The sequence below is a fragment of the Amaranthus tricolor genome, chromosome 7 (genome assembly GCF_026212465.1).
Source record: "Amaranthus tricolor cultivar Red isolate AtriRed21 chromosome 7, ASM2621246v1, whole genome shotgun sequence".
NCBI classification, from domain to species: Eukaryota; Viridiplantae; Streptophyta; class Magnoliopsida; order Caryophyllales; family Amaranthaceae; genus Amaranthus; species Amaranthus tricolor.
In genome coordinates, this window is record NC_080053.1 from 27,219,654 (window position 1) to 27,240,134 (window position 20,481).

At 32.4% G+C, this 20,481-nt stretch overlaps 1 protein-coding gene across 1 annotated transcript; it reads right to left on the minus strand.

Annotated features, from left to right (window-relative positions):
* Positions 1-5,987: 5,987 nt before the first annotated feature.
* Positions 5,988-16,153, minus strand: LOC130817340 (uncharacterized). Its single transcript, XM_057682976.1, has 8 exons — positions 14,919-16,153; positions 11,733-11,817; positions 10,775-10,871; positions 10,053-10,113; positions 9,919-9,975; positions 8,016-8,053; positions 7,832-7,913; positions 5,988-6,813 (listed from the first exon to the last, which is right to left on the minus strand). Exons 1-8 carry the CDS (start codon positions 16,128-16,130, stop codon positions 6,724-6,726), a joined length of 1,722 nt encoding a protein of 573 aa, XP_057538959.1. The 5' UTR covers positions 16,131-16,153; the 3' UTR covers positions 5,988-6,723.
* Positions 16,154-20,481: the final 4,328 nt, after the last annotated feature.

Sequence of the window (20,481 nt, forward strand, 5' to 3'; positions counted from 1 at the left end):
ATTGTTTGTAGAGCCAACTACTACACCAAATTAAACCACAAACCCATAAAAATCATTCATTATTTCGTTTTTGTTATCTTCTTCACAGGAACCAATTTGTTCTTGCTCGTCTTCTTTGTTTTATCTTCCTCGTCTAGCTTCTTCTTAAGCTCATGCAAACGCTTGATATTTTCCTCCTCCTCCGTCTTTTGTTTCTCAGCTGCTTTCAACTCCCTTTCAGCTATAATGAGTGGAAATTTGGATTTTTTTTCTTTGTTGAAAGCATCGAGTTTCTTCAGTACTTCTTCCCTATTCTTGTTTACATCAGATAAGACTAATCTGCTACAAATCAATCCCCTATACTTTAGCCTATCCTCAGATGAATGAAGAGGGCCAAAGTTATTATCACCCATAAATTGCTCCATAAAAAACGCAACGTAAACATCACAGTCATTAGATTCATTTATAGTCCAAGGAAGTTTAATAATGCTAAGATTGTAATTCAGTACTTCATCAGCGCATGAATGCCCAAATGCATCAAGAAAATCAGAAAAACATCCCACAACAAACTTATGCAGAATTGCAGCATCTTTGTAATCCTTCATCCTCTTTATATTGTCTAAATAGTGAACAATTTTGCGTTGAGTATCAACAGCAACCAGCACATGGTGTTGTTGTTCAACAAGAGTCGCAGGAACAAAAAACTAGATTAAGAAAAACAATATTACACTCATCAGTAACACATTTAAATCAATCAATTCTATGAATATCTTGTTCAATAAGTATATTGGATTCTTTTTCATAAAATTGACTGATACAATATCAATATCGAGGCAGATAAGATAATAATTGAAAAAAATATATCAATACAATTATTCTGTAATATGCCTCAATAATCAAGTTATATCTGTCAATTCTAAGAAAAACAATCTAATATATAATCAAATATTCTCTTATATCTAACAATTATGCAATTATACAAGTCAATTCAAACAATATCAAATAAAACCAAATGTATATACCATGTTACTCTTTTTAATGTCAGCATTTTCCTTAATCAAATTTACATGATTTTTCCAGACATCAACAACCTCAACCTTCAAGTCATTCGCCTTCTCATCGTCCTTCTCAGACATTAGCTTTCTCAAAACACGCTATTAAATAAAAAACAAAAATAAAAAAAATAATAAATACTATGTACAATAAAAACAAACAAAAGCTGCTAAAAATGAATTACACACTTACATAGTGTTGGGATGTAAATAAAAATGCTTTTAATTCTTTATCAGGCACAACGAACTCCTGATTTCTTTCAATCATGCTCAAATAAACTGCCCAACAATCAAAACTACCTACGAAATCTTTTCATTATTTTTCAGAGTAAATGTTGCATCGCTTGATAAACCATAAAAATCACCAAACGAAAATATATCTTCACTGAAAAAGCAAAACACAGAAAAAAAAATTAAAAACAAAGGAATGTAATAAAACGAGAAAAACACAATAATGAATAAAGTATGGTTCAGAAAACTCACAACTTATCCATTATTTCCTCTAGGAAACAATAGTCTATAACCTTCTTCTCCAATGAATGCAAATCTTTAAAAATTTCTTTGTTTGTAATCATGAACTGGGACACATAAGGGACATCAACACCGCATGGCCCCAGGTTGATAGAACAACAATCTTTCAAAGCCGATGGATTGTTTGTTATATCAGGCTTTTCTTGAGATTGAATAGGACTAGACTGCCCAGCAGTAGCAGCATCACCATCCACATTTTTTGATCCATTTGTTTTTTGGATTAATTGTTCTACAAGTGCATCAACCGAAGACAGTCAATCATTATCTTGAAAAATTTTTTGTGTGACAGACATAACACCCTCATCTTCAACTTTCTTTTTTGTGGCTTCACCCAACCTTTCCATATAGGTGTGCACCACAACATCAATATGTCTTTTTAGCAACACACAAGCCTCTTGAACTGACTGTTAAAAGGAAAACAAATACATCAATTATTAAGATCTTCAAGCAAAAAGGAAACAATTAAAATCTTATATGAAACATTTCAGATATTAAAACATACAATTTATGAAAATAAAAGTTAACACTATCAATTTAAGACACATAAATTTTTGACATAAAACCATCACTAATAAATTAAAACCCAACAATTAACAACTTAACAAACTCAGATGTGAAAATGTAAATTCAGTTGAATAAAATGAATTTCAATTTTGATTATAAACCCAGCAGTTAGATGCTTAAATTGGTCAAATGGAAAACAAATAAAAAAATAAACAAAATAAAGAAAAAAATAACTCACATCTTCAGCCATTATTTTGATGTCAGCATCTTCTTGACACCATCTGGAATTTTGAACTTCAAAAAATCATTCCCATCTACATTCATACAGTCCTCACCGGCATCCGCATGCAAGTCTTCGCCAACGGCTTCACAATCACCCTCTCAGCAGCACTATAAAACTTTTCTTCAGCAACAAATTCAGTCAGTACCTCACAAATAGGGAATCCATCTACCTGAATCATACCATTCCCAAAACCGGCCTCCCTCTCCTCATAAAACCTAATTTTGAGCATTTGATCAGAAATATTCTTAACCAGTGGCAGTGTCTTCGGAAACCTCTGCCCCTTAAATACTAATCGATAATAATAAGCCACAAGAAGAACAATAACACAACCATTCACAGTGGAATGCGTTGAGCCAGGTTTTAGAATGCGTGCAATCGAAGAAGCAAGAATTGATAAGGTGTAATGACACCAATCAAATGTAGAAATAGAACTTACATACTCCACAACAGGAAGTAAATTATATCTAGTGTTATGCTCCGGCAACGGAGCCAAGATTGTCGAACAAGCATATAACACAAACAACTGCTTAAATACTTCACCCCCATCAGGATAGTCCTTAAACCTATCCAATATCATATGTGTTTTCAACTCATCATCATCACCAGCCCCCAAAAATTTCCTCCACTTCCTTACTAAATCCTTGCTGTTAAATGACATCCTTTTTAATTTGCGAGGATTAATAGGCAAGCCAAAAATATCATTTACATCAGCAGCAGTAATGTAATACTCCCTCTCAATTCTACCATTAGTAATGCGTTGAACCCAACCATTAGGATCAAAATTTGAAACAAGATATGCTAAAATTTCTGGAGGATATTTAGTAATCTTAATGTCTAACATTCCACCAAACCCAATCTCTCTAATAGAATCTATTGACCTTTAGTTAGAACAACTTTAGTACCATTCAATTTCGAAGAACCCCAAACCTTACAATTTGTTTTAATTTCCTTCTTAACCCTGAACAAAAAAAATCCAACGATACGGCTTTAATTTTAAATATTAAGAGCATAAAAATGTTTGAGCTTATCAATTTTAGTTTAAATATTAAGAGCTTCAATTATTGAAACCAAAAAAAGACACTAAAAACACAATAGAAAAACAACACTTATAACTGTAAGTTTCAAGCTTATCACTATCAATTATTACCAAAAAAAGATATGATTTTAAACTAATATACATCAATTATTGATTCAAATATAGCAATTATGAAAACAAAACAAAAACTAGCATGCATCAGTCAAAAAATGCTGAGCTTATTTCATTTCAGTTTTGATATTAACTATATCAATTATAAACAACAAAAATAAACTAATAACAATATACAATTCAATACTTATCACTATCAGTTATAGAACATAACACAATTATAATGCATGTAAATATTAAACTTATCAGAATCAAATATAGATCTAAACACATCTATTTCATACTAAAACCTAAAAAATATGAAATAGAAACATGCGGTCCTTCTGGAGTGCAAATCACAGCAACTTGTTCCTTCAATCTATTACATGATTGTTTCTCCTTAACATCAGTCAATTTCTTTGAAGAATCATCGTTCTTCTTAGTAGCGATTGATTTCTTCGAAACTCCTTTCTTTTTTGAGATGACAGTTAGAGGCAACACCTCCTCATCACTCTTTTTTGAAGACTTCAACATTGTTTAAAAAAAAAAGAAAAACAGAAACCTACAAAAAAACCGCGAAAAAATAAACCCTAAAAAACACCTAAAACAAAGATGAATACAAAGAAAAAGAAAAAAACAAACAAAATCGACATACAAAACAATAATAAAAACGAAATGAACTACGAAAATAAAACAATGATGAAAAACAACATATAAAAAATTCACAAAAAAACGTAGACTAAAAAATAAAACAAAATCTAGACATGCAAGAAACTAAAAAAGAAAGAAAATGAACAAGAAGATTACCAGTACATAGCAATGGAAGAAGATCAAAGAATGAAGAAAACGAAAATGGAGGAATGAGAGAAAATGGAAAGTTTGTGATGAAGGAAGTTATGAAAGGAAGCAAGAAACTGAAGGAAATAATAATAATACAAAAATTGTAATGTCATATCAATTAAAAATTTTGAATTTTGATTAAAAAATAAAAAAAGGAAAGTTGGAGGGAAAAGAATGCGTGCCATACACGCGCCTTAAACTGGGCCAGCCCACGCTTGGTCTTATTCTAAGACGGTCTCGGCCAAGCTTTCGTGAAAGAAAACTACTTTTAACTTACTTAATTAGTTACTTTTTAAAAAATGCATTAATTGGGCTGCTTGTATGGACCTGTATCACGGTGAGACGATCTCATACAAGACTTCTTGTTTAAGTGATTTTACAATTAGACCGTTTTAAAATAGGCTAACTCTTATTCTTAAGAGACGGTCTCCTGATCTCAAGTCCAACTCAATAAATCTTAATGTCCACTTACTATATCCTTAATGCCTACTTACATTATCCATAATACATACTTACAATATACTTAATGCCCACTGAAAAAGTACTTAAAATGCCTACCTATAATATTTTTAATACCTATCAAGAAACTTAGCTTACTAGCCTATTTACTATATCCTTAATGCCTACTTATAATATACTTAATGTCCACTGAGTAAGTACTTAAGTACATACAATATTCTAAAGGCCTACTTACAATATTCTTAATGCCTACCGAGAAACTTCCTCTATATTTTCCTTTATAGGCCAACCTAATTAAAGATGGTCTCTCAAAGAGACCATCACTCACAGCAATTTGTGAATTCTTAATTGAAATCATCTCACCATGAAACGGTCTTAATTGGGTCAACCCAAGTCCAAATTGTTGCCCTTTGCAATTCAAATTTTATTGTTCGTTAATGCTTTTTTTACTAGTGGGTTGTTTATATTGGTTCGTCTCGCGGTAAGACAATCTTATACAAGAAGCCAACACTAACTACACGAATTATTGAGAAAGAAATTTCTCTTTAATATCTCATTCAACCGGTTCAATATAAAAAATAATAAAAACACGTGCTTCTATTCATCAAATATAATTTTCTCATTTAAAGCCTTTTTCTTCATCAATCTCATCTACGGAATTTTTCTTCCGCGATTCTTGTCTTATTTTTTTATTTGTTTGTTTACTTTTCAATCTACATTTGTCAGTAATGATTATTTTGTTCATTTTCGAATATTTTTAGTATTTGTCATACTGATTGATGTAAAAGGGTTTTTATTATGTGAATTAGGGTTTTATGTTATGTAAAGTAAATATTTATCTTGTAAAGTAAGTGTTTAAGGAACACAAAGTAAATATTTATGATATTTGAAATATTTGTTTATAATATGTGAATAAGGGTTTTTAATATAATTATATAAGTAGGTGTGTAGTAGGCGATCTTAACATGTGAAGCGGTTTTATATTATCCTCATCATTAATTCTATTTTATCTTTTTTATCGTCAACTTTGATCATCAAATTATCAACAAGTTCGTTTTGTTTTGCTTTTTTAATTGTCATAATGGGTTGGACTTCTTGTGAGTGACATGTCTTTGTTGAATAAATTAAAGCATTATCAATTGTTGAATTCAGGCTCTCTTATAGACCTACGGTCGCGTACAAGTTTTGCTCGAAGAGGTAATTTGCTCCATTTGTGTTCTTATTTATTTTTTGTGAGATTCTATTTTTTGCTATTTATTAGCTAAATTTGAAAAAAATTTGAAAGTTTTTAGCTTTTTGACCTATTTTTCTATAATAAAGAGCTAACATTCAAAAATTAATTTTACCAAACATTTCAATAATAGTTGGCTTATGTAATTAAGTTAACCACCAATAAAAAATTAATATTACTGGTTGATCAAACAAGCCAAGTAAATCAACCATCAGCCAACAACCAACAAACAATTGTCAAAACACCTTTTAAAATTGTTAAGAGCGAGTTGGATAACCCATCAAGATGCAATGGGGTTTGCAAAGAAGCACCCCACCATTTCTCCTTTACATCATATACATAGGACAAGCATAGAACCACTGTCATAGGTTCTCTCTTGTCTCTAGTCCTACAAGGTTGAGAAATCAAAATTAAGCAACATTAGAGCCTAAACAAATTAGTAAATTTATGAAACTTTACAAGTACTTCAGTTGTGAAAACAAAGAGATAAAAACAATAGTAATATTAATACTCCTATAATTTAATTGCACCGAGAAAAAAATAAAAAGCATTGAGTAACAATTTTGTTTTTCCAGGGAAAGTATTGCTTAAATCAATTGACACTCGAACCAACATGTTCAAATCGGAAAATAGAAGTTATAAACAGTGGACGAAGCATCAGCAAGTACTTGCCCTCATTCCGACTTTGTTTCATTTTTTTCATCCCTTGGGAAAATCATCAAAAGGCAGATAAAAACTTCTGTATTTTCGACTGAGCACGTTCCTTTTCCTCTGGTCCGTCAAGGTCTCCAATGTTGTCATGATATTCCTGATGTTAACGACGAGATAATGGGTTTAGAGATTACATCAATTATCATAGCTATAAAAAATAGAGAGCAAATGAAAACTGATTCTAGAAGAGCGAGTATATCAGCAACAGCAATGTCAACGACGCGATTCAGAAACAGGACGACAAGGCTATTTGCTAAACCACTAATCAGAAATCTTTAAATCACAAAAAAAAAAAAAAAAGATTGACTATGCATATATATGTAATGCACACACCACACATTCATCACTCGACCATAGAGCCTCTGCTTGAGAGATCACTTGCCCAGCAAATAGTTAAGTCATGAAACTGAATTCTATAATAATTATTGCATTACAAAGAACTGCCCATAAATGAATTTTTGAATAACCATCAAGCAAACATAAATTTCGTTGAGAATGTTCAGATATTACACCCCCGGCATCCTTAATGAGACCTATAAGGAAACCGATAAAACGATCTAATGTGTCTTTAAGCCAATTTGAGTATAAGTAACTTGACTTTAACATTTTTAACCGCTAATTCAAATTAAACAAATTAGTGCTCATGCAATCATTACCATCGTCACATTGATGATATAGCACAAATGATTTCAAAACCAATTTCTTTCACCTGAGTAGTAAAAATATGTTCCAACACTTAAATAAGATGAACTTTTTCAATCTATCACTTTCATAAAGTATCATGAGGGTGTAAAGAAGTTGTGTAACTGTGAGATGCCTACTTGTTCAGTATCACAAAAATTAATATGATTACAAGCATGAGCACAACACAACTATAGTGTTATTATATTCGTAAAAGCTCGGAGTTGGCAACATCTTTTCCATTGTGCCCCAGTTCTGTCTTTCACAGTGGTAAATATGTGCATTGAAGAGTAATAAAACAATTCAAGGAAAGCGCTTTAGAACTAAGTTAGTTTTACCAAGTACTAACAGAATTGACCAAACTAAAACCAAAATTGAACAACTAATAGAATAATGTTTCATGTCAACAAAAAAAAAAAGAATAACGTTTCTACCTGAAGTATATCCTTCACATCATTCTTTGTGAGCTTATGCTGCCTAAGTAAAAGTTCAATTCTTGCTCTCATCCGTGCATTCCTGCAATAATTGAACAATAAACAGTGAACAACAAAGGTCATAAAATTTCAATTATGAGCCCCCATAAAGCAACAAGAACTACTACAAAGTACCAACACTTACTCAGAGGTCCAAAGATGCCCTAAAATAACAGCAATCAGCTGCAAGCAACAGGGAAAGAGCGAAGAGCATCAGCAACAAAAACAATTTAAGTTAAAAGCATTCACAAACAATTCCAACTCAATATGAGACAAATAATTGATGATGTCGACCAACTCTATAAGACCTTACAGATAATGCACGGATCAGATTGCTAGCAATATGTAAACAGGTAATTTTAGATACCAACCTAAAACACCAGGTAACATACTGAAAAGTACATAATACATATATACTGTGGCTCATATAAAACATTGGCATTAAAATTTTGTTCAATGAATACTTATTTATTGCAAGAGCTTTTACTCCTAAATTTTAGCAATCAAGAGTTAATCAAAAACATCTTTGTTATCACAAAGATAACATTGCATGCATCATACCCCCTCCTAACACCCCGCCTCGATGGGAGGTATGCCACTAGAATGTTAACGTGTAGATAAAACCTTAGAAAAGCCACATAGCTTTAAAAGTTGGTCAAATATATATTACACAAATATTACATATGCTTTTTGAACTCCAATACTTTTCATCTTATGTTAACAAGGATTTCAAGGCAAGCACATTATATGATCTACTACACATAGATTTCTTAAATATGGGGGTAGTAAGCATTCAATAGAGAAGCTCAATTTCTAGGGAAATTTGTGTGCACACAAAATAACATTTTTTACCATCCATATCAGCATTTTCTTGTGATTTCCACAATAGTTGCAAAAATAACAAGCAACACAAAGGAGAGTACAAGGAATTACAGCCGGGATAGAATTTCATTCAGAAAGGGTATGAAAACAGGCATACTGAATGCCAGCCATGGTGAATTGAGAATGATGGGTAGGGTACGTTTAGCCAAATGTTAAAACATTTGCGTTTGGAAAATTGGAAAAAGAAAAATACGAGTGAAACTGCAAAAAGAGGTGTTAGTTGCTTCAACATTCTGCATTTGGATTCCACACATAGTATGACTTGATTGTCTGAGTGTAGATATTTCTATCAGAAAAATCAGTGAGTTCCCCACCATAACTATATCTCGAGCCGAGGATACCTAACCATTTCATGAGCGTCCTTAATTGACTCCATACATAAAAGTAGAAATAATCAGTTTCACGAGAAAAAGGCAATAAAAATAGGAAAAATACACCAAATACATGCCTAAAGCCCAAGTTTTAAAATTTATATACTGTAATCAATATGATAAAAACTTATGCACCATGCTCATTTTCAACATTCCTTGAGCATCTTTCAAATATGTGAGCCATGAGAATTGAGAAGTCATACACATACGTATCAAAGATCCTAGAATAGTGTAGATGCTCCATCTTAGCAAGGTAAGACACAAAAGTCTTGTAGCCAGAAAAAAAAAATTTAAATACTCCCTCATAATCACCCGATTATTCTCATTTCAATTTGGACAAATATTTGAGACGTTTAGGGTGATTTGGGAAAAAAAAAAAAAAGAAAAAAAAAACTTACCCAAGCATAAGGAAATGATACATCCAAGGGTAATATGTGAGAAAAAACAAACCCAATATAGTGATGGGATATTAAAGGTGGATTTAGGCAAAAAAAAAAAAAAAAAAAAAAAAAAAAAAAAAAAAAAAAAAAAGATATGGGACTAAGAGTGAATAGGAGGGAGTAACAGATTCAGACTTGGAAAAAGCAACTTCACTGTTACTCACCCATCAAGAAGACAGCACATCAGGAGTGAACCTGAGACATCATGATACTGAGGCATGAAAATGGCAAACCATCTCCACTAAGAATAACCCCCAAGGAATTCAAATACCTATTAAATGTTACCCATTCTCATTGCATGTTGAAAGCATTTTCTAACAAAGCAGTGCTGGTAAACTAGAAATAGATATCCTACCTGAAGAGTGTAAAGACCAGAATCTAGCTTCCTGTTGTACCTTTCCTCCTCATCCATCTGCAACATTTCAAGCACTTGCAATATTAAAATTTGAATCGGATAGAATTACTAAGATAAGTCCAGGGTGTTTTAACCTCAAGATCAAGTTCCAGTTCGCTCAGGCGTTCAGTCTCGGCTTTAACTCTATCAGAATATCTGTAAAAGAGATATTTCAAAAAGAAATTGTAAGGTGACTAAATCATGGAATAAAAACTCCCCCGTTACGTTACGCAACGCCTGTTATATAACTTGTTTGAAAGTTGTCGCGACGTTAAATCCTGTTATATAACGGTGCACGAAAATTCACGATCAAAATGCCGCGTTAACCATTATATAACGTGTAACGCCCGTTATTTTACCGTTATAACGATATTTCACTGTTACAACGTTATTTATCTTTCCGTTAAAATTTTATTAATACCCATTAACTTTAATTATTACGATTACTTAAATTATAGTTACTCATAATTATAGTTGATAAACAAAATAATTAACTAATAACTAAGTTAATTAATTATACACTAAAAGAATCTTAAAAATTGCATTTATAATAGCTAGTTCCATATTATTGCATAATAATAGTAGTTCAACAACAAAAATGCAATTATAAGTTCAAAACCCCTTATATGATTTTTTTTTTCCCAAAAATCACACCGCATTGGCCGCAATTTGCGTTATTTCTCCGTTATAACCGTTTTCTGCAACACCGCTACCGTTTCCGCAAACGCATCCGCGACCGCGATTTTTTTCCATGGACTAAATGCATTAAAGTTGACAGTAGAACATATAGCAATCATATCTTTTGCAAGATAGTTACCTTACGTAAAGTTCTATAAGCCTGTCTATCTTCTCGCACTCATTTTCCACAAATTTGCTCAACAATCTTTCTCTTCTAGATCCCCTCAAGATCCCCGCTGAAAAAAGGCAGCAGACAAGATAATTACTCTATTTATGCAAAACACGAGAAAGGTAGAAGAAAATTACAGATTATATATTGACTCCAGTCAACTTTCCCCTGCATAAGACACCATTTAGGCCTTTTTCAAATTAATAGATCAAGTTCCAAGGGGATATAATGTAAATAAGAGAAATAAAGGCAAACAAATACTTACCAAATTAGGAAAACCAAATTAATTTACAACTACAAGTAAACTAAAATAAGTTTAAATAACGGAATAAAGTGAAAAATAAAGAAGCATTAATCATGATGGCAAACAACTTCTCAGAAATCTGAAGTTTAACCAAAATCTAAATTGCACAAAAGGTTCTATATAGCTATAAGCTCACCATGTGGGACTAAATACTAACTAACAGCTCCATCCTTCATAATATAGCATGCAGTGTAAACAAATCTAAACAGCATCTTAAGAAAGTCTCTTATCCTTTAGTTAACGTGATGACTTCAAATCTGATCTCTGGCTAATCCTACTTCCACAAGAGCTTGGATGTAGTTAATCTTTCAAGTTGGTGAGCATTTTTTTGAAATAGCTGGTTGTTGTTCTCTAGTTGATACCTTCTAATCAGGTGGGTAGCTTTTAGCCTTTAGGATTGATTTGGTTGTGCAGCTTATGCCCATATCATTATATTTAGGAACAATTTATTATTAATTAAAGAACAACATACAAGGATAGGGATGAGGCAACCCTGAAAAAGGCAAAAAAAACTTACAATCCTTGACATATAAAGTAAATAGATTTTTGAAAACAAACTTGTGACTGACAATTTGACATAAAGCAAGGCAGCTCAACATAAAAGCAATTTACAAGTCTTCTTACCAAATAACGATGAAATAAGTGATATTATCCGCTCCTCTAGCTCTTCCTTGTATCGTTCTTTCTTGTTCTTCTTGCTAATTGGTATCTGGAGAGCAAAAGAACAAGATGATCATGGCCTACATTCTTCTTAAAAATAAAAACTCAACTTCACCCTTAAATAATTCAAATAGCTTGAATTCTAGAGCATTATATTTATATATTTTTTTGATAAAAATTCCTAAGCATTCATAAAATAGCATAGAAGAAACATGCTTTTGACGAAGAGAAAATGTTGGCAAATGCTTACCCACCAACCCATTACAAGTTTGCAAGTACAATCAACTCAAAAAGTTTGGTTAAATCAACATTCTATGAAGTTTTACAACAAGCTACAAGTCTTTCTACATCTCAATGTCCATGTGTTAATCTAATTTATTAATCATCTTATTAATCTGATAAAGTAGTTATTAGTTATAATTTGTTACTCGGATTTTTCATTTTGATTCATGTACACTTGTTCGATCCTTGACGCTCGGACATTGGTTCAGCACTTGGACACTTCATTTTAGGCGTAAAATTGAATATTTACACGTATCCAACACTTAGACACGTACCAGTATCCGACATCAATACCCGAGTCCAACTAACATAGGTTATAATTAAGGATCATACATGAACACAGGGGGTTGCAAGAGAAATTACACGTAAAGTTGGTAAAAGGTAGTTTATCAAGAGGTTACACAAAGGAAGTGTTTTCATGCATGACAACACGAGTGAATAAAAGCTTAAAAAAATCATCCTTAATGTGCAACTAGAGGGAGGCTACAATTTCTGAACCATTTCTCACCACAAAGGAAGTTCCATATTGATGTTTTAGAGCTCCCTTCTAAAGTTGGTTGCAAATGCGAAAGAAGTTATAAAACTACCATTGTGTTGCACGTACAAGGGAGTCACCTCTAATAACTTAACTCCTAGTCAACTTACGTATGATTAGGCTTAGTACTTGCCTTTGTTTAGCTTTCAATTCTATAAATATGTAACTTGGTCATAATTTGCAAAATTAGTAGAAATATTAGAGAAAAACTGAAGTTTGTTTATCCTTGTCTTATTCTTTATTCTTGGATTATAATTAAGAAAAGGTTACTTTGTTTATTGAAGCAGCACATCACTTGTGTTCTAAGGGGCCTTTGGGTATTCAATATAGTGTGTTGCCAACACAAAGCTTGCTAACAATCCTTCTATCTCCTACACAACACTAATGCCTATCTCTAATTGATCATTGTTGTGGTGTGACTTTATCAACAAGTTTCAATGAAGGGAAAGAAAGGGGGAGATTTGGAGAGATGAAGGATCCCTTGTTTGGATAACAAAATGAGAGGAAAGGGATTTTGAGAGGTTAAATGAATAATTTTATTCAGGTCTCAATCTCTTCAAAATTGAAAAGATTTTGAGAGAAAACTCTTATTTCCTTTCCTTTCCTTTCTCTTCCTTTCCTCTATAAAAATAAGAGTTATTTTCCTTCTTTTTCTCTTACCTTCATTTCCCTTCCCCCTTTCCCTTCCATCCTTTCTTTTCTCTCCAAAATTATTATTCAAATATAGTGTTAGAGAGTGATGAGTATTAAAAGAACATTTAAGACTAAGGATTTTACAAGCGCTTGGTCATGTCTTTTAGGCTGTCCAATGCCCCTAGTTCCTTCCTATGACTCATGAACCAAACTTTGAACCCTTCATAGGAACCTTTGTTGTTATTTACTTTGATAACATTTTGGTATACAAGTTTGAAGAGGAGCATGCCCATCATTTTGCGTGAGGTATTCAAAGTCCCAGCCAAAGATAACTATAAGTTAATTTGGGAAATAAAAGTAAGTGGATGAGATCATCCTAGCCATTAAAGAGTGGCCAACGGCTACAAGCACTATGGAAGCTCGAAGTTTTCGTGGTTTAACCTTTTCATAGGAGTTTTGTCAGAAGTTACAGTTTTATCATGGCTCCTCTCACCGAGATTAATAATTGTTCACTATATAAAGAGTTGGTCCATTACACTACTCTGCATCTCCACCACTCTTGTCCTCACACAAACACAAAGCTATATGTAAACCCTTCATCCCAATGAACAATCAAAGTTTACTATACAAAGGGTTGGTTCATCATCAACCACAAGTACCGAAATTATAGACTTTGTTGGCAAAGGACAAACCATCTAATCTCCACCATCCTAAACCATAACAAAAAAACCAGGTGAGACCTCCACAAGCTAGAGATGTCCTTTTCAAAATCAATAATTCAAACATTTACAATCATTATCAAAATACGTGCTCTATTATCAACTTTATATTGCACAAAAGCATCATTGCAATGAACAAGTATCACCAGCAATGAGAGGACGGAAAGAGTTCCATGAGATGGAGAAAGAAGAATCTGGTAAAAAAAGGGTTGTGGTTAAACTGAATGTCACTCCTTACACTATGATTCTAACTTACAGTTACTCAGGGTCTTCCAAACATGAGTAATGAGTTCCATACAGTAACAAGATCACTAGTATTTGATCTCTTTTAGTAGATGAGATCAACAATCACACTTGAAAAGCAAAATAATGAGATTGGCATGAGTTGCAGATCCATTTAGACAATGCAGAGCCCAAACATGTCGATTTAAAATCTCAAGTTTTGAGTAAATGTCCATTAGAGTAATTCACAACTGATGATTAAATCAAGCACAACATTTGGACACATATAGAAAGACAAAAAAATCAAGCACAATTGAATTTCTTCATCATACATTAGTTCCATCAATGCAAACATAAAAGTCCGCCAAAGAATAATTCATTTTGCATCAAATAGTTCCCAGATTCTAAAAGTTAGATAGCTAGTTTGTTTCTTAGATTCTAAGTTTCATTTTGGACCCTTCCCCAAAACTATGTCCTCGGGAAGCTTAGTGCAAAAAAAAAAAAAAAAAAAAAAAAAAAAAAAAAAAAAAAAAAACATTTACTAATTGATTGTTCACATACTCAAGACTCAAAAACTACTCCCTGAGTCTTGAGTAACAAAAAAATCATCTTATCACGTAGCATTGCAGCAATGACTATCATCTATGTCAAAGCACATTCGACAAATAAGCCAGTGAGCAACAATAAGCAAACTTGTAATCTATAATGTAGATAAATGTGACTAAATTAAAAAGGAAACAAATGGAGAACGGAACTTGCCTTACCCATGAAAGCAGCAAAAGCAGTTTTCAACCCCAAAACATCCACAAAACGCTCACAAGCTGGAGGATACTTAGTCATGGCAAAATCAAGTGCCCTAATAGCAGACCCATATGCCAATTTTTTCTGTTTCATTATAATGATCATCAATTCAACCCCTTCAGCCTTCACAAATCTCTCCTTATTCTCTAAAGGCATTAACAAACAACACAAACAATCAAACAAATTCTCTACCATCTCCTCCTCCTCGGGACTCTTGGGATCCTTAGACTTATACATTGCCACCGCCTGCAACATAACATCCACACCATTCATCTGCCCCAATCGTTTCTGATTCGCAGTACTATTCTGTAACAAAATCGCCAGGATCTCGGACGCATACTCTTTATTTCCATCAAATTCTTTCACCTTAATCTTCCCTAACAACCACCTTAACAATTTCGTCTTCTCACAAACAATCTCCGCCACTGCAGGCTTAACCTCTATCAAATTCTCCAGCGTAGCTAAAGTAGTATGAATAGCACCCCCTTCATCAGGATCATTCTCATTTAACCTCAACAAATTCGTCACTAGTAATTCCAGACCACTGTTTTCAATCAAACTATCAACTAATACCTTGGCAGGTTCATCATTATCCTCTAAAATATCCTCCTCAGTTAAATCATGAAGGAGAGAAACAACGTCGATAGCAATATCAGTATTATCATGGCTTAATAATCCAAGAATTGAAGGAATCGTGTTTAAGTTTACCAACTCGGGGTAAAGTTCGGGACCTCCAGCAAGAACTTTGAGTTTTTGAAGCTCTTCATGGAGTTCAACCTCAGAATCGGCGAACTTTTCAGGTTGATCAGAGTACTTGAGACGAGCTTCGATGTTGTCGCGAAGACGCCGCTCGAAAGAAAGGACGAGTTTTTTTAGGGTTTTGAGGTCGAGGGTTTCGACGATTGACTGAGACTTTTCTAGGGCTTCAAGTAGGGAGAAATCGATACCATTATCAATGGAGTTTTGGAAGTCGTCATCCTCTTCTCGTCGGCGTTTGAGGGATGAAGAATTGTTGCTGCGAGAATTTGCTACCTCCATTTTTTGGATAGTTTTTAGTGTTCCAAGATTAGATAATAAACTGCTTGAAATGTAACTGAGTTTGTTCTGAACACCAAACGGAAGAAGAGATGCTGAAAGCTGAATGCTGTGCCCCGCTCCAACTTGACCCATTCGGACAATATGCTAAAATTTGTTTAAAAGTGACCCGATTAACCGAAATTGATTATAGTTTGACTTGATTCGAAATATATATATAAATTAAATTAGATTGTGAAGATATTCACTTACACACAATTATTAAATTAACCTGACTCAATGCATTGTACCTAAACATGCAATTCTTTCATTTTTAGAGTAATGAACCGGATCAAAGGTCCATATACCAACTTGGTCGGATCAAGTCATTTTTCATGCTTTTTTCTTCTCTTCTTTTTCTTAGGCCAAATCAACTCAAAACTATGTATGGGGTTAAGTCTCATGTTTCAACTCCAAACTTTACATGAGTGAGAATGACACAAATTTTAAGGCAATATCCACATAAATCACAAAACGATCATATTATAGCAGAAACAAGTGAAACATAGATTTATTAGAATAGGATTGTTCTGAATAATTTTGAGTTCCTAAGCGAAAATAAAATAATAAATTCTTAAAATACAAACGTTATGTCTTTTTTCCTATTGATAATTAATAAACTACTAATTTTATCAATTAGACAATACCCTAATATAGTACTCAATTAACCTATTAACCTAGAAAATACAATAAATCAAAAGTATCGTAACTTAGTTACTTAAACACAATGATTATCGATGAAAAAATATCATTATATTCACCAATCAATAACCCATAAACAAATAATTAATCATTAACAAGGTTACGAATGACCATTAATTATGGAAAATCATTGCCATTTATTTTATTATTACCTTTTCATCTATGTAAAAATATCATAGCTCTTTTTTCGTATATAAAAAAGTTATATATTAAAAAGGAAAATTGTTAAAAAGTACCTAATAAAAAAAATTCCAAAAAATACCTAATAAAAAAATTTTGCCTAAAAATACCTAATAAATTTTTTCTTTTCCAAACAGTATTAAGTAACGTTTTCCTTCAATTGACCGTCAAATATAACGGTTAATTAGTCAAAATCAAAAATTCTTCAGCCTCATCTTCAATTTTTTTTCCAATTTAATTTCGATTTCGAGTAAAAAGTATAGGAAGAAGATAGTGAAAAATTGAAGATGAGAAAGAAAATTTTTTTATTTTTATCAGTCAACCGTTATACTTGATGGTCAACTAAAGAAAAACGTTAATAGGTACTCTCTAGAAAAGAAAAAATTTTGTTAGGAATTTTTTGACAAAATTTTTTTAATGATGTACTTTTTGAAAAAAAATATTAGGTACTTTTTGACACTTTTCCCATTAAAAAATTAGCCCCCTCAAAAGAACGAGGCCCTGAGCCATTGCTCATGCTGCTCTTGTTATAGAGTCGGCTCTATATCAGAGTATAAATTGACTCTTCACATGTGTCAAAACAATTAGTTTGTTATAGTATACATGCATAAATGAGTGTCCGACTCACCTTACATTAGTGTTCTGAATTTACCTTTATTTGCCAATATTTTAATACAGGATAAACGTTAAATAGAAAATTGTGATAAAGAAAATTATGAAAAAATGTTTTTTGTCTTTTTGTTTAAATAAAAATAATGTTAAATGAAGACAAATAAAATTATGTAGGCAACAATAAAATATAAAATATAGTATAAATGTGTGGAAATATAAAAAATTAAGGTGTTGTGGGTTATTTTCAAAGTACTAATTTTGTAGGCACCATTATAAAATATTGAAATATAATTTCATTGAACTTTAATTGATTTGATTATACAAAAATCTCTATAAAATCTCTTATAATTGATTTTATTTAGCACTTGGAAAAGGATTAGGCCATCACATATGGAGCTATCGCACATCTCGGCACATAATCTGCCATTCACTGATTCACGTGGATGGCAGAAAATTCTAGTAGGAGTATTTCATAATTCTCCAAATCTCGGCCACATTCCGAATTTTAGATGGTGGACAATTTTTTTTCATTAACGTGGTCATTTTTAGTTTTTAGGAGTATATATATGATAGACAAAATATAAATTTGTTCTAACGAGAAATGAAAATTAAATAATAGCAAGAGAAATCGAACGGAAAAAGAAAATTAAAGAGCCTAAAATTTTAAAAGAAATATTTTGATGTAATTTAATTATCTTATAATTAGACAGTTGTAGATGAAATTTTTGAAAATTTTAAAAAGGGTGGAAATATGTATTCGAGTCATCGTCTTGACTTCAAATCATGTGTTTCGAGTCGGTTTAAAATTGGATCAAGTGTTTAGTGTCCACATTGGTTTTAGTTTTACATGATTTAAAATTCATTTTGACGTCAGATCAACTTAAATGCATTTACAAAATCAGATTAATTTTATATCGTCAAATCTCTTTTAAACATCGAATTGAGAGTTATTATTAATCAAACCATTATTAAACGATCAAAGTTAAAGCTTCGATCTCAACCACTAAATTAATGTGTTGTTTATCATTTAACATTTTTAAATTTATTAAATTATTTTTTATTTGAAAAAATTGTTGAAAACTACCTAGAAAATATCACTTTTGTGAAAAACTACCTTGAATATTTTTTTTGGTCAAAAAATAGCTTCAAATTTTTTTTTGGTCAAGCTCTAACAAAATCTTTGAAGTTCGATTAGATTTTCAGATTTTTTTTTTTAAAAAGTATCATTAGAAGCTTCCTTAAACATCACGTGAGTTTTCATATAGGGGTACCTTTCCCCAAATCAATTAGGGCGTGTTTGGCAGATGGGATTTTAAGGAGGGAATGGGACTTTGGGGTAAAAAAAATCTCAAGTCTTTATTTGTTTAAAGAAAATGAAAATGGAGAATGACACTAAAAGTTGTGAAAGTCCCCAAGAAAAATATATTGGGGGAGGGTGGTATTTGAGTTAAGACTTTGATTCTTATCAATTAAGTCCTTAACATAACAAACAAGAGATAAGACTTTTTTATCTTAAAAGTCTCATCTTAAAGTCTCACAAATCTCATTCCTTTGTGCCAAACACCCTCTTAGAGGAAATAGAAACATGAGTTAGGGTTTTCGAAATGCAACTTGCTCAAACTCAGTATTCTCAATCTTCCAAAGCTGCTAGAACTCCTTCTTCCTATTATTCCATTAATCTTCTTTCCTCAGGTAAGTTTGAATTTGTTTCAAACTTTTGAGTTTTGGACCTGCAATTGAATATTTGACCGAAAACGAACACCATAAAATGTGAAAGATTTCGAACAGTAGATGAACACCACAAAATGAGGAAGATTTCGACTAGCAAATGAATTTTCGACCTGAGAGTCAACAATGGGGTCCCAAATTGCTATGTTTGATGAATGAGGAAGACTATGAAACCCTGACTCATTGTTCCTGTCTGATTTTAAAGAACAATTAATTAAGATTTCAATCTCTTGATTAGTTGTTAATCATATGATATTTGCTGGTGGAGGTCTTAATTTAATTCCTTGCCAGTTATGCAGTAAGATTTTTGGATGGAGATGCTGATGATTCCTACAAAACACAACAAAGGGGTTAGAAAGGCCCGAAATTCTTTTCCGGGGGCCTACTCCGACGCCCAAGTTAGTACAGATCAATATATGGATTGCCTAACAGGTCTTTCGAGGTGCACAGTGGCAACCAGGTGGATAACTGCTTAGGGATTGTTTAGACGTGAAGTCTTTTTGTAATAAATTATCACGACAAATGTCGATTAAATCCTTTGTAAATCTTTGTTCCGTTGCTCTGAAATCAATGTGAAATTCTGATATTCAGTTAAGATCGTTTGTATTTAATCACTTTGGATTCTTTTTTTCTTTTCTTTCTCTCTAAGAAATTAGTTACCTCATTTATGGCGCTTTGGTGAGTATTTATAGCTGATGATTGTGGAACAAACATTTCTTTTTCGACCCCTAAAGACATTCTTTGCATGCGCCACTCTCCTTTTTAGACGTGTCAATCCCTTAATCACAATCGAATACTTTATTTGTCCTTTATGGCGTTTCTAATATCTCCTTTGAACACGTGTCCTATTTCATAAAAGTGATGCTTTAATGAAGGACATGTCTCCTCACATGCACGTGAGCTTCTCATGCACTAACCTTCTAAGCCTGTATGTAGAATCCTTCAATAACCCTGCCAGATAATTGTTTCCAGATAACTACTTATTAACACGAAATCTTCTCAGATTCTGGCAGAATTAATTTCCTTTGACTGTCTTTTTATCATAATAACCTTTGATTAATATTTTACACACACTCATGTTTTGTGTTGAACCAAGTTTTGGGTTTCCTCTAATTGATTTGGGGAAGGTGACTACTCTTTTATGAAAACTCACGCGATTATATTCTAGTTTTTTAATTATAATTTTTTATATATAAAATCTCAAAATCTAATGAAAGTTTAAGGA

Excerpts from the sequence above, each read along its gene's own strand:
- LOC130817340 (XM_057682976.1), bottom strand. The coding sequence starts at position 16,130 with ATGGGTCAAGTTGGAGCGGGGCACAGCATTCAGCTTTCAGCATCTCTT. Across the intron at positions 10,114-10,774 it reads CTTATAGAACTTTACGTAAG|ATATTCTGATAGAGTTAAAG; the intron begins GTAACTATCTTG and ends TCTCTTTTACAG. Across the intron at positions 9,976-10,052 it reads AACTGGAACTTGATCTTGAG|ATGGATGAGGAGGAAAGGTA; the intron begins GTTAAAACACCC and ends GAAATGTTGCAG.